General features: G+C 45.7%; 1 protein-coding gene across 2 annotated transcripts; it reads left to right on the top strand.

The window, feature by feature from the left end:
• Nucleotides 1-1,293: 1,293 nt before the first annotated feature.
• LOC309536952 (ras-related protein ORAB-1-like) lies at nt 1,294-13,361 on the top strand. Of its 2 annotated transcripts, none has more exons than XM_082231369.1 (7): nt 1,294-1,529; nt 3,456-3,575; nt 3,902-3,974; nt 6,698-6,793; nt 8,417-8,512; nt 9,879-10,010; nt 10,694-13,361. In XM_082231369.1, exons 2-7 carry the CDS (start codon nt 3,553-3,555, stop codon nt 10,913-10,915), a joined length of 642 nt encoding a protein of 213 aa, XP_082087495.1. In that variant the 5' UTR covers nt 1,294-1,529; nt 3,456-3,552; the 3' UTR covers nt 10,916-13,361. The 2 variants fall into 2 exon arrangements, with proteins under 2 accessions (XP_082087495.1, XP_082087494.1); XM_082231368.1 differs by having other exon boundaries at nt 3,453-3,575.
• The last annotated feature ends 2,257 nt before the right edge of the window (nt 13,362-15,618 follow it).

Below are 15,618 nucleotides of genomic sequence, written 5' to 3'. Positions count from 1 at the left end.
GTCTTGGGCCCGGTCTTATTCAACATCTTTATCAACAACTTGGATGATGGACTCAAGGGCATCCTGATCAAATTTGCAGATGACACCAAACTGGGAGGGGTGGCTAACACCCCAGAGGACAGGATCACACTTCAAAACGACCTTGACAGATTAGAGAACTGGGCAAAAATAAACAAGATGAATTTTAACAGGGAGAAATGTAAAGTATTGCACTTGGGCAAAAAAAACGAGAGGCACAAATACAAGATGGGTGACACCTGGCTTGAGAGCAGTACATGTGAAAAGGATCTAGGAGTCTTGGTTGACCACAAACTTGACATGAGCCAACAGTGTGACGCGGCAGCTAAAAAAGCCAATGCAATTCTGGGCTGCATCAATAGGAGTATAGCATCTAGATCAAGGGAAGTAATAGTGCCACTGTATTCTGCTCTGGTCAGACCTCACCTGGAGTACTGTGTCCAGTTCTGGGCACCACAGTTCAAGAAGGACACTGACAAACTGGAACGTGTCCAGAGGAGGGCAACCAAAATGGTCAAAGGCCTGGAAACGATGCCTTATGAGGAACGGCTAAGGGAGCTGGGCATGTTTAGCCTGGAGAAGAGGAGGTTAAGGGGTGATATGATAACCATGTTCAACTATATAAAAGGATGTCACATAGAGGAGGGAGAAAGGTTGTTTTCTGCTGCTCCAGAGAAGCGGACACGGAGCAATGGATCCAAACTACAAGAAAGAAGATTCCACCTAAACATTAGGAAGAACTTCCTGACAGTAAGAGCTGTTGGACAGTGGAATTTGCTGCCAAGGAGTGTGGTGGAGTCTCCTCCTTTAGAGGTCTTTAAGCAGAGGCTTGACAACCATATGTCAGGAGTGCTCTGATGGTGTTTCCTGCTTGGCAGGGGGTTGGACTCGATGGCCCTTGTGGTCTCTTCCAACTCTAGGATTCTATGATTCTATGATTCTATAAAGCCATATTCATGACATGCCAGTATTTGCCCCGTATTTCCCATTTAAGCCCACAGGCGCCTGCCCCGCTACCCCCACCATTTCTCCTGCAGGGACCCCTCCTCCCTCTTTGCAGATCCAGCCCTCCCCCTGCAAGATTAAAGATACCAGCAGGCCAGTCCTCGCTGCATCATCAGATGATGTCATCTCCCACAGCTGGCCAATAGGGGAGCCCCCAGCTGGGAGCATCTCTGCTGCAAGACAGGAGGGCTGGGGAGGGAGCAAAAGCAGCTGCTGGGGGAAACTGGGGGGGCAGGGAGGGTTGGGTGGGGACCTCCTTTGTTTCTCAATCCCACTGCTCTGTAAATCCAACCTGGACTCTCCTCCTCGGGCGGCTGGCTTTGACATTGCAGGTCCTAAGATATCCACCTGCGGCAGGAGCTCATTCATCACTCTCCAGCAGCGGATACTTAAGAAAAGGACTGATCTCCCTCCGATTCTCTAAAAGAAGACTCTTTGCCTCTGCAGAGCAACTGAACTGCACCTGCTTCAGCTAGGAAAACACAGAAGCCAAGGCCACAGGGAAGGTACATTTCCTCTCATCAACCTTCGTATCGGCATCATATTACCTTTATTCCAGGGCAGGGAGATAAATGAGGGTGGGGGTGGGGAGGGGAGAGAACAAGGAGGGAACGGAAACCCCTCTTTCTCAAGCAGGATGGGTTTCCAGGAAGGAGCACGCAGAAGAAACTGGGAGACATTTTACTGCATAGCTACCAGCTTGCGAGGTATAAGCCAGCCAAAGGCTTCCAGCGGGCAGATTAAGGGAATGGAGTGTGTTTCTGTGGATGTGAATGGATATGCCAGCAACGGTGCTGGCCTTCTTTCAAGAGACGTCATTTTTTTAATTAGATTTGGGACTCATTTTTATTGTGGGGGGCAGGGAGGCAGTGTCAGAAATAAATCTTTTTGCAGATCCATATCCAGCGGTGCCCAGTATGAATCGCAAACATCCGCTGAAACACTCCCCCAAGTTAACCAGGGGTGGGGGTGGGTGGGTGAGTGTTCCCAGTTTTTGACAAATCTGAACATCTCTGTCAGATTTATGTCCCTCCAAACTGAAAAATCCCAGCTTGCTTCGCATGTTTCTATCCTACCTCCCCTCTCCCCCCCCCCCAAAAAAAGGTTTTGCCCTTAAAAGATTGTGGAGTCTCAGCAAACTGTCAACTTGCCAGGATTTCTTTTCTTAGCTAAGGCAGAAGAATTAAGGCATCACCACCAATCCTACATTGTATTTCAGTAAACACTGGCTATTTGCATGGATGTAAAACAAGGAGTAACTCAGGTTAAACACGGAAGAGCAGTCGGTATCTTAACAGTGAAAACGACACAGCCCAGTAACAACTTTGTGCATATCTGAATCAAACTGGTCCGATAGTTTTTGCTCTTCCTAGGGAGGGTTCCCTGGGAACTGTAGTTCTGTGACAGGAGGTGGGACGGCTAGGGAACTCTGCCTGCTATGGCAGCGGACTACCATTCCCATAATCCTTCGAGGGAAGCCATGACAGTTCACACTGTTATAAAACTATTATGGTTTGTTGTTGTACAGAGAGGCCCTTGGAGAGTAGCCATGTATTGTGGGGAGGGCATTTCGTAGGCATGAGCCAGCGTCACCCGTCCCACACACAATGGGAATTGAAACAAGACCTATTTTGAGCCAGGGCTGAAACTGGAAGAAGCGAAGAAGCTTCTGTGCAGACTGCCTCTCCCTCACCTGCACATCTGGAAGGCCCTGCACATCTGGAAGGAATTAAGAGGATGGGCTCATGGCGCTAATTGAGGAGTGGAACAACTGAGAAAGCCAGAGGCAGGTGAAAGCAGAGGCAGGTGAAGCCACACAGGACAGGGCACATTAACCAGGGGTCAGCAAACTTTTTCAAGGGCCGGTCCACTGTCCTTCAGAACTTGTGGGGGGCCGGACTATGGGGGGGGGAATGAACGAATTCCTATGCCCCACAAATAACCCAGAGATGCATTTTAAATAAAAGCTAACATTCCACTCATGTAAAAACACACTGATTCCCAGACCATCTGTGGGCTGGATTGAGAAGGCGATTGGGCAGGATCTGGCCCCCAGGCCTTAGTTTACCTACCCATGACATTAACCAAGGGTAGAAGCAAGCATAATGTGGCACAGCCAACACATGCGTCAAAATGCCACAACATCAAATATATTGATGGTTTGACACCCAGCCAAAAAACAGGAAAACAGTGTACTTTGAATGGGAAAGACTACCTGGTACCTGTGACAAACATAATCAGAACCGAGAACTGAATTAGAAAAACACTAAAAAGGAAAAACACTGGACAATTTCGTCTGAGGCACCTTGCACACACAAATCCCAACTTCCTTCTCCAAACTCTTTGAATGCATTAAAAACAAACAAAAAAATGGAGAAGTGCAGCTTCAAAAATTCTCTGCACAACGAATCTTCTTGTTTATCACACAGCAGACACAAGTTGGGGAACTGCAACCTTCCACACCTGCTTTCAGAGGGCTCAAAGCAGCGGGACACACCTGGTTTTCTGCATGCCTGCCTGCCTGCCGACATGTCAACTATCAGTCCTGAATAGTGAGTATCTCCTGACTAAGGGAGAAGCCTTGTTGGCAAGAGGCCGTCTGCACGTGAACAAGGGAGGTGGTGCCGGGTGAAAGGGCATTCTGAAATCATTCCAAATTGAGCACTGGGTTTTGGATGCTCACCCAGGGAGGGAACGAAACCACCAATCAGAGGCATCACAGACACTGTGGATTAATTACTTCCTATTCATAATTAAAGCTTGCTCCTCTTCTTTTAAGAAGAAGGGGGGGGGGGAACCATGTATGTGGCCCCCTTCAACCCAAACCAATTTACAGTTGCTCACCAAAATGCCTTTCTCTTTTCTACCTTGTCAACAGTGACTACTTGTTTAAGCTGCTCCTGATTGGCGATTCTGGAGTTGGGAAGTCATGCCTTCTGCTCCGTTTTGCGGTAAGGCTCTTTGGGAAGGGGTGTTCCGGCACCTTGGCTAGCTTTTGCTGAAGTATCAGAATAATAATAATTATTATTTTTATTTATATTTATACCCCACCCTCCCCAGCCAAAACTGGGCTCAGAGCGGCTAACATCAAATGCATAACACATAAACTTAAAATTATTATTATTATTATTATCATTATTATTATTATTTATTAAAGGGACAAGGCAAGCAAGACTCTCAGCCACATTTTCAACATCAGGTCTTACCCCATGATATATAGAGGAAGATGCCTCCGAGCACGCGCAAAGCATCTTAAAAATAAAGCTCCTTTTTTTGGCCAGTCAGACTATTGGGTCCTGTACTGTCTACTCGGGGCCTCAGCCAAGGGTCTTTCCTATCACCTGCTCCCAGGTGATGGGCCTTCCTCTAGCCTGAGTCCAGCGCCCAACCATCAGACGTCCACCTGGTCAATGCAAACCACAGAAGTCACAAGCTGTGCCATAGAACAAACTTACAAACAACTCCAGACCCAGGGAAAGAGACACAAAAATGAAACACCAAGCTAATTTTGATGGGGGGCGGGGGGAATCTGCGACCCAGGCTGCCGCGTGTTCTTCAACAGCGTGCTTGGCTTGACAGAGATAGGCTCCAGGTGAGCCTTTTGTAAGGGTGTCATCCCCATGTCAGAAAAAGGTTTCCTGGGTCACTTCCAGAAAGAAGCCTTATACAGTGGTGCCTCGCAAGATGAAAAGAATCCGTTCTGTGATTCTCTTCGTCTAGCGGTTTTTTCGTCTTGCGAAGCAAGCCCATTGACGGATTAGCGGATTAGCGCTATTAGCGGCTTTTAGCGGCTTATCGGATCAGCTGATAAGCGGCTTAGCGGCTTAGAAAAAGGGGGGGAGGGAAAAAACCCGTAGGAACTCGCAAGACATTTTCGTCTTGCGAAGCAAGCCCATAGGAGATTCGTTTTGCAAAGCACCTCCAAAACGGAAAACTCTTTCGTCTAGCGAGTTTTCCGTCTTGCGAGGCATTCGTCTTGCGGGGCACCACTGTACTGTGTTCACAGGTCATAAAGATCTCGTTTTTCCTTATACATTAGCTCCCATGCACCCCCATTTTAGATAGCCAGTGCTATTTCTGTCCACATTAGTGAGTGGAGCTTAACAAGAATGGAGGTGTGCTGTGATTTGTTTTTTTAAAGAAATCCCTTCCCACCCTGAAATTCCAGACACAGATGGAGGGAAGTACGGGGCTGTGGGGGACGGAGGTGAAGGGATTAACTGAAATTGTTTAAAAAAGGAAAAAGGGGGGGGGACACTGGTAGAGCAATCATTTGGAGATAAAGCATTTCATAATCCAATACCCAATACAGATTTATCTGCTGTCTCTTTGAGACATCAGCCATCTGCATGCATTGAGACAGAAAAACAATAAAGACTTACTTTTTCCAAGTTAAAATAAAATAAAATTCCAGACTTTGAATTCCCCAGATTTTTCATTTTAGCGTTAGGATCACCATGAAGGTAGCCAAGGTAACTGAACCGGCAGTCAAGAGATATGGTGGTTCAAGTGCTGGACTAAGACCTGGAAAGTTAGGGTTCAAATCCCCACTCTGCCCTAAAACTCACTGGGTGACTTTGGGCCAGTCTCTGCCTCTGAGCCTAAGCTACCTCACAGGGCTGTTGCAGGAATTCAACGAGGGCGGAAACGTTTGCCACCTTAAGTTCCATGCAGGAAAAGGTGGGATACATATGCAGTCAATAACTGTGGGGTGGGTGTCAAGGCAAGAAGCTGCCTTGCAAAGAGACAGACCACTGGCCCATCGACCTTCACTGACAGGCAGGGCCCCCCAAGATTTGAGGCAGAGTTCCTTCTCAACTCTACCTGGAAAGAAGATACTCTACCCATGGAAAGAAGATGTTCTACCTCTTCAGTATCTTACGATTTCTTAACTTACAAACGATACCATACGATACGACGTCTTTATTGTCATTGTCCCATACAGAACAATGAAATTGAAAAATCTACATAAGACATTCAAAACCCCCTAAAAACTCTGATACCCCATAATTAAATACAATTTACTCCCATAGAGACAACCTTACACTGTGTTTAGAACCAAAATCGCATTTGGATAGAAACTGTTTCTCAGGCGGCTAGTCCTAGTCTTTATAACCCTGGACCTTCTTCCAGAAGGCAGAAGCTGAAAGAGATCATTTCCGGGGTGAGCACTGTCCTGCGCGATCTCTGCAGCTTTCTTACAACACCTGGAAGCATAGATTTGATCCAAGGTGGGAAGAGGGCACCCAATTATTCTCTCCGCAGTCTTTACAACCCTGGAGAGCATTGTTTTTTCCCTGACCGTGCAGCTCCCAAACCACACACACAGACCATAAGTTAATTCACTCTTCACAGTACAATGGTAAAATGCCATCAACAGGTCCTTTGAGAGATTGTTTATCCGGAGGATTCTCAGAAAATATAACCTCTGCTGTGCTCTCTTCACCAGGTCTTTGCTGTTTTCTCCCCAGGTTAGGTAATCTCTCAACTCCATTCCCACAAATCGAAACACTGAGACCTGTTCCACACACTTCCCCTCAATAATAAGTGGTTGAATATTCAATTTACATTTCCTAAAGTCCACAATAATCTCTATTGCTCCCACTCAGACACAGCACATTATCTCAGCAGAATACCACTACTCACATGCACACTTTCTTTTCTTCTTCTCTAGGATGACACCTACACAGACAGTTACATCAGTACCATCGGCGTGGACTTCAAAATCCGGACAATAGAGTTGGAGGGAAGGACCATTAAGCTGCAGATTGTAAGTATATCCACATGGCTGTGGAAACAGGAGGCTGGAAACTGAGCCTCCTGGATTCTCTCCCTCTGGTGCAGGTTGCAATGGCTAAGAGCTCCTGTGCCTTAAACAGCTGCACAGAATCTAGAATCACAGCAGGTGCAGCTTTTTCTTCTCCACCTTGACAAATTGTTCCACTCAGCCACTTGTAATTAAGGCCCCCTTAAAAACACCTTGAATGTTTGGTGAAATGATAACCTTCCAGTGGAAGTTTTGGCATCCTTTAACAGCAGCCTTAGGAGCTGCTTCAAATTCTAGATTTGCTGACAGGTCCAAGGGATGAATCCAAGGAGGACAGAGTGCTGAAATATACAGTATGTGTATTTATGTAAATGTTGTGGCAACTGAATATAAATGCATCAAAACAGACCTATGATAACTTCCCCTAGTATCTAGTTACAAGTAGGTAGCCGTGTTGGTCTGCTGTAGTCGAAACAAAATAAAAAATAAAAAAAAATTCTTCCAGTAGCACCTTAGAGACCAACTAAGTTTGTTAACTGAAGAAGTGTGCATGCACATGAAAGCTCATACCAATAACAAACTTTTTTTTTTATAAATATTTTTATTAAGTTTTCAAACATAAGATGAAGAGTCACATATCGAACACACAAAATCCCTTCACCAAAGAAATAACAGACAGAAAAACAAGTACAAATACACCAACAAAAAATATAAAAAAAGAAAAAAGAAAAACACAACTGTTCATAACCTTTTTTATATTACTAACTGGACTTCCTCACATCTCCCTTACCCTGCATTCTCTGTAATAAAAATGCCAGCAAATTATTACCTTGTTTCATTCCATATTTTGTACTTCTCAAATGTTATATTTCTGAACTTAAAGTAATTTTTGTCAATTAATTGTAACTTAGATTAAACATAATATTGCTCTAAGTTTTGACCTTTTCTTACATATCAATTAATTTTCTATATCTCACAATCAAATTGCTGGAGCCATATTTTTCTGGATCATGCAATTTCTTACCATTCATACAACTTGTACTGTTTTTGTAAATAGTCTTTAAACTTTTTCCAGTCCTCTTCCATTGCTTCTTCTCCCAAATCTCGTATTCTGCCAGTCATTTCAGCCAGTTCCATATAGTCCATCAATTGCGTCTGCCACTCTTCCAGTGTGGGTAAATCTTGTGTCTTCCAATGTTTTGCAATAAGTATTCTTGCTGCTGTAGTCGCATACATAAAAAAAGTTCTGTCCTTCTTTAACACTTTCTGGCCAACAATACCCAAGAGGAAGGCTTCTGGTTTCTCATACCAATAACAAACTTAGCTGGTCTCTAAGGTGCTACTGGAAGGAATTTTTTTATTTTTTATTTTGTTTCCCCTAATATATAATCGCACACACATATATATTTGCAGGCAATTCACCTTGTATACAATGCAGTGGGAAACGAAGCCACTGTCCTGATTCAGACCTATATGAACAGAATCAAAATTTCTGTTAAGTTCCATTTTGGTTTCACTCATTTTCTCATACTCTTATTACATTCTCTTGTTGAAAACTAAGTCACATTTCTAACACTGCCCACTAGGCAGCACTGACCAGAACAAACACATTTCTTTGCCCCACAGTGGGATACTGCAGGGCAGGAGCGCTTCCGAACAATCACGTCCAGCTATTATCGAGGTGCGCATGGCATCATCATTGTATACGATGTGACAGACCAGGTAAGTGGGACAGAGAACAGCTTTTCATTCAAGAAAAGCAGAGGGGAGATACTAGACCTTAGGTAAGATGTTCCTAAGAGGGCAACTGTGACCATCACAGCACAGAATCATAGAACTGCAGAGTTGGAAGGGACCCAAGTCATCGAGCTCAATCCCTTGCAATGCAGGGTATCTTATCCCTTGCAGGGATTGTCAGTACGCCTTTCAACCGGTGTCAGCGACTGGGCTCAATAGCTGGTTCTGCCCCGACTGGGCTGGGTGACTGGAGCACTTTCAGAGACCTTCCAATCCTGGATAACAAGTCCCAGTGCACTGGACTCACAACTGTGCATTGTGAGCCCCAGACTCAGCAGAGTATAAATAACGCGGAAGCTAGCTGTGAAGCATAACTCCTTTTATTTCTAATAGCTACTACAAACTAACGAACTACTGGCTTGCATGAGTGTTACAGCTCCCACTCAGCCATCTAGTCACTACATAGATAACACACAGAGACAGGCAGTCAGTCAGGAGCGGAAGAGTAGAAGAGCAGTTTCCGCCCCCTCCTTTCTCAAAACATCAGATCAGGAGATTCTAGCAATGGGAGGGGATGAAGATATCAACAGGGATACCCCTGCAAGGGATAAGATACATGGCAGCAAGAAAAGCAACTGCCTTGGCTGGCTACCTTGGGCCACCAGTAACAGAGGCCAAATTGCAGACTTCCACAAAAATTCACTACCACAAGATGCAGCAATGTCCACTCCGCTAACTTAGATAGGTTTAAAAGCGGAGAGCTTTATGAAACATTCCGTAAACCTCCATGTTATGGCTCCTCTGTTCAGAGGCGAAATGACACTAAGCATCATTTGCTTGAAATCATCAGCGGAGGACAGTTATTGCCCAGTTTGTGGGCATCTGATTGGCCACTGTAAGGGAACAGGATGCTGGACTGATGAATTTTGGCCCAAACCAGCAGGGCTCTTCTTATTGCCACCAGAAAGTTCTCTTGCCAAGCCCCATGTAATGAATAAGGGTAGCATTGCAAATGCATCCATATAATTTAATAGCACACATTTTTAACTAACCCTCCTGCTCCATCTATCTCAGTGTTACTGATGGGCAGCATAAGAGAGGCAAAGAATTAACTTTTGGAAAGCATCCCTATCTAATCACCTGGAAGGGATTCTTGCTCACCATAGGTGACTAGGCAAGCAGTTATTTAGAAGCTTGGTTGGTGAGAAGAAGCCAGGGACAGACAAATGAACAATATGGTTAGGGAAGAAGAGGAGTTTCAGCAAACATGAGGCCAGAGTAGCTCACTGCTGCTGCTACCCACATACGTAAACGAACCACTTCTCTGAACTTTGTCCCTGCCCCTTTCCAGGATTCCTTCAACAACATGCATCTCTGGCTGGAAGAGATCAACCGCTATGCCAGTGAGAACGTCAACAAATTGATTGTGGGAAACAAGAGCGACCTCACGAGCAAGAAAGCAGTGGATTACACTACAGCCAAGGTGCATAAATAGGGGAAAGGGAAGGGAATGCATCAAACCAGCTTTTACCCTTAAAGTGCCGAGAAAGCAATTTCAGCTTCAGTGAAACGAGCTGCAGTCGCACTCTTTCATTTTCATTCATTCTCTTTGTCGTCTCCCCGACTCCTGAAGGAGCTTTTAGATTGTAAATTTCTTGATACAAGAATCTAAGCAATAAACATATTGCTTATGTTATTTCATAAACTGCAGTGGCGCTAGATCAAAAAGCCAGCTTTTACCTTATGAAAAGCTGGGCAGCAGAGAGTCGCCTCCTGATAGTCTCCTCTTGTTCTCTTTCAGATCACCCCATACTATTCTATTTCTACTAATAATCTTATTATTTGTAGCCTGCCCCATTTGATTGGGCTGCTAATAGCTGTCAGGGCCGCAACATTTGTTTAACAAGTTTATTTAGATATTTAAAAAATGTACAAACAAAGCTTTCTGTAAAAACAGATTCCAGGGCACTACAGAGAGAAATCTAAAATTACAGAAATGCAATATACAGAATAGCATTTAATTGCTATGGAAAACAACAAAGAGTCTCTTGTGACATGTTAAGAGATTCTTAGTTGCTTTTGCTGCAAAAGGCTTAGCACGGCTACCTGTCTGCAGATCATCGCTGAGTCTTCATTGTTGTTTTGTCTCGCCCTCCCTGCACGCAGGAATACGCAGACTCGCTTGGGGTGCCCTTTCTAGAGACCAGTGCGAAAAACGCCACCAACGTCGAACAGGCTTTCCTCACCATGGCGGCGGAGATCAAGAACCGGGTGAGCAGCGGCCCCACCCAGAACGACAGCCATAAGTCCAACCTCCACATCCAGAGCGGCCCCCTGAGGCAAGAAGGACCTGGCCAGGGAGAAGATGGCGGAGGAGGCTGTTGCTAAGAGAGCAGCCGCCCAACGAGCGAAGGAGGGGAAGGTTCGAGGAACGCACAAGGGGAAGGGAGCAGCGGTGAGCCTTGGGCCTGCAGAACGGCCAACGGTGACAACGGGACCCCCTTTTTCTTCACAGCATCCCAACGGACTTGGAATACACAACGGAACGTCTCCTGGCAAAACAGCCTTGGCCAATCTGTGCTTGCTTCATCCCGTTTCCCTGACTTTGGAGCTGTCCTATCTTTTCCTGTTTAGCAACCACCTCCTGACCTGCTGTGCCAACACACACACACACACACACACAGCCCAGTTTCTTTCTCCTAGCAAATCTCCTCCCAGCCCAATGGAACATGGGAACTACCAATTGTCTTGCTGCATAGAAAGAGGGAGTCGAGGGTATCAAGGGGGTGGAGAGACCCTTATACCAGATTCATCTGCCTAGAATTACCATCATTACCTGGTTCCACACACATCAAAATGGGTTTCGGAGCATGCAATCAAGATCCCTTGGCACTGTCTAACAGCCACCACCTCCCCCTCAAGCCTTTCCCATTTTTTAAAAAATCAGTACTGTGTTGCTGAAGGCTGTTCAACTGACAGAAAGGGTAGATTTCCACTCTTCTCTCGGCCACCCCTTCCCGCTACCGTCTCCCCAAAACTCCTGCCTGCTAGCTCTGGGAGCATAACTGCATTACAAACTTATATTAGTCCATGGATCCTGGGGGTTGTAGTTTGGCAAGGGTCAAGAGAAGTTCCTATTCCATAGAGTTCCCCACCAAAGAACTACAGATCCCAGAATTAAGGGGAGAAACTGGAATAACTCTTTAACCGAACGTAAGCGTGTGATGCAGCCATAAACACAGTACATCCACGCCCAGCGTTTCATGGATGAAAATACGGACACCGTTGCGCATGCGTAACATGCCTGTTCCGCCACTACAGATCACTGTCTTGGCTCTCCCCAAACCCAGCAGCACACAGACATTGTTGAAGGTTTTCCTCCCCCAGCGCACCTTAAGGCTCATTCATTTATGTCCATGTAACTTAGATATCGGTGGGAAGGGCTGAAACTTGAGGAAATCCTAGTCTGCGCACACATGTGCTAACTAGTTTAGAGAAGGGGAAAGGGCACTCCCCAAAGCCCAAGCAGGGATGATGTTTCACCTTGGGCAGCTACTAGGAAACGGGGGCAGGCAACCCACCTGCCAGCGTATGGTGTGTGATTTGCAACCTCGTGGCGATGCAACTGTAACCCCATGCCTGCAACAGGTCAGAAGTCCAGGGTAACAGGATCTAACATTTCCACTTGCCTTTTGGATGGTTTGCAGGCCTTATGGTGCTCCTAACCCCGACAGCATCAAGAAATGGTAGCAATCAACTCTTGTTGGCAGAGCACAATGTCTAACTCCTTTTTCTCATCTCTTTTTTCATTTTATTTTTTCACATTTTGCCCTCAAGGGTTGCAATGCTAATTTGCCCTTTCTTTAAATAAGTAGGTTGGCAAGTTTTCTATTCGTCCAACATACATGCGTAGTATGTTATGTTGGTACCCTACTGATTTATCTGTCACTCTGGAAAATACTGGAAAACTGAAAGGTGTTAAGAGAGAGGAAGCCTCTAGCCCTCATGGATGTGAAATATACAGGGCTTCTCTGTGGAAAGCTCGAAAAGGCAGGGGCCCCAGGGCTTAGGGGAAGGGAACTGTGGTCCTATCTGGTTCCCTATTTCCCTTCTCCACATACCTATTTACCATGCAGTCCTGATTTCAATACCCCTGCACTAATTTTGAGGCCATATTCCTCACCGCCACAGATGAACATCAACAGGAGGCAAGGGCTTTCCCACTGTCAGTGGGAACTATTGAAATCAAACTGCCCAGCATATGAAACATCTGGTGGGACTGAGAAGAGGACCCTGAAGAACATCTGTCCCCATGAGCTCACTTTGCTGCTGTCGCCATATTTGGGGGGAGCACAGCCAGGAGTCACATGATACCACAGGCTCCTTCTTTTTAAGGGCAAAAGCATTTCCCTATAAATGTTTGTGTGTGTGTTTTGCTTTTTTTTGCCTTTTTTTTAACCATGAACTGCTTAGAGAACAAATAATGTTGAAAATATTTTGAAGTAAACTTCGCTTCTCTCCTTGCCCTGGGTCTCTCACCCAAAACGAAATTTCTCTTTTAACAGATTGGATTTGTCAGCCGGACTAAATGCAGAACCAAGCGAAGGCTAGCAACGTTTATAACTCTGGCAGTTTATTCGGACGGCAGAATTCAGCATGAACTCCTCCAGAACTTGATTGGGGGGCAGGGGTATAAAACGAGGGGAAAGGGTTTTGTGTGTTTCTGGACTGCGTCACAACATCTTATGGAAACTGAAAACATTGCTGGGTGTAATTTGTCTGATTGAAAGCTTGACAGGGTGCAGATTAAAACAGAAAACAGCTCACTGATTAAGTGGAGTGATCCATCTGTACTCTCTTGGGACGCTGGGAAACAGAGGGCCTGATTTCTGGCCGCAGCCTCTGAGCTTAGCCCCAGTGAAGGTCACAGGTCTGCCAGCATAACAGATGAAGGACAAAAGTGCAGGGTTTCGGAGTTGCTGTATTTGATGTTTTGAACTGTACACTGCCCTGGGAGTCTTGCGCTGAAAGGCAGCCTAGAAACAGATCAATGCTAGCAAAGGTCCTTTGCCAAACCCACTGAGCGATAGCAATGCAGGGGGAGGGGAATTCTCTACACAGCCCCTTTTTCGGTGCTTCTTCTTCTTAATTTATGAATTATAAACTCACGAGCCTCAAGGTGTTTTGTAAACATACCATTTTGACATTAAGCAGTATATAAATAAATGAACAAGTTGAAAGAGCTTTTTAAAAAACAAAACAGAAACACAAAAGGCTTCCACTGTTTCCAGTAAGTACAAAGAGCAGGTGTGAGTGCCTGTCAAACCTCAATGGGGATGCTGTTATGGCCGCCATTGTGACTCATGGCCATTGATAAATAAATGTGAGAAAGGAAAGAGAGAGGTCGGGGCATCTAAAAGCTCACCAGGCAATAGACAGAGATGTTTCAGGCATATACCCTTTCTTAAAAACAATTCCCAGTCTTTTAAATACTCTTTAGTGTATGATGGGATTTTAACTCATGCTTGGATTTCTTTTGATGTTGCCTTTTATCTGCTACGCTGTTTTATAATTTGCATTTTAAACCTTGCTATTGTTCACAGCTCCAGACATTTTTTATTTTTAAAAAGATATTTGACATTAAATAAATCCACTGGAATTCCCCATGCAGAATATAAGAACCAGCCAGTTCCTTTTGTTCCTTTTGACTATTTTGCACAAGACACAGACTTCCTCTGTTATCAAGGCCACATGCTCAACCCCAGCATAACACAGCAAATGAGCAGAGAGCCAGCAAGAGCCAGGAAGACAAGAGCTGCTCTGAAGTTGGGTCAGAACAAAGGCCCATCTAATCCACCATTCTGTTCTCCCACTGGCCAGCCAGGTGGCCCAATGGAAAGCCCATAAGCAGGACACTGGTTCTGCCAAAAGCTCACTACATAACCTTAGGCAAGTCAGTTACCTCCTCAGCCCACGACATCCATCCTCAAATACTTTCATTTATTGGAATACTTCTATGCCGCCTTTTGGTCAAGCAGACCAGGCAAGTTATCTAACAATACAGTGGTACCTCTGGATGCGAACGGGATCCGTTCCGGAGCCCCATTCGCATCCAGAGTAGAACGCAACCCGCGTCTCCGGGTCACGATTCGCCGCTTCTGCGCATGATGTCATTTTGAGCGTCTGCGCATGCGCAAGCGGCGAAACCCGGAAGTAACGCGTTCTGTTACTTCCAGGTCACCCCAGATCACAACCTGAAAACGCTCCACCTGAAGTGACTTTAACCCGAGGTATGACTGTACAAGGAAGGGGGGGGGACGCACACCAACTCCCAAACAGAACATAACATCAAGCTCACACACACACAAACACACACTATATTCAGCATTCCAACTACCCAAGCTCAAAGTCTTGGGTAAAGAGCGTTGCCTTCACCACCCACTAGAAATCAGGCAGCAAAGAAGCCAGGTGCCCCCCCTGGGAAATTCACCAGCAAAAGACGGCAGAGCCGAGCCCCCCGTCTTGATCCAATTGCACAGGCAGATTCATCTGGGAGGAGGTGGTCCTCAAGACATGGGGATAATAGTAAACTACTTGGCAAGGTTGTTGAAAGGATTGCTGCGACATGTGTTGGAAGTATTTCGAAGACTCTAATGCAAGGGGTGGCCTAACTTAGGCCACCAGCAAATGTCCTGTCCCTCCACCCCAACTCCACCAATTTTGACCCTGGTGACAAAAAGAAAAATGATAATAAAGTAGAGTGTGCTGCGATGGAGAGAGCCCAACTTGCCCTGATAACCAGAGATGGAGCGATAGCCCCCCTTCTTAGCTGATCTCCACATAGATGGGGGGGAGGGTTAGCAGGGGAGTTGGGGGGGTGCCGTGTGCAAGCATGCAAGAGCCTGTGTCCAACAGTGTGGACTGGCCACGTCCACTGCTGGCATGCAGCTCCCAGGGGACTGGCAAAGGATGGATGTGGACCTCATCCTCAGGCCAAAAAATATTAGCCACCATCTGCTCTAAAGCACCATATAAATGTGCTTGTTGTTGTTACTACTGCTGCTTATTTCTCGCTTGTGAGATCACAAACT

Source organism: Podarcis vaucheri (assembly GCF_965113315.1).
Source record: "Podarcis vaucheri genome assembly, chromosome: 7".
Classification (NCBI taxonomy): domain Eukaryota; kingdom Metazoa; phylum Chordata; class Lepidosauria; order Squamata; family Lacertidae; genus Podarcis; species Podarcis vaucheri.
The sequence above is the reverse complement of the archived record's forward strand: the minus strand, read 5'-3'. Positions and strand labels throughout refer to the sequence as shown.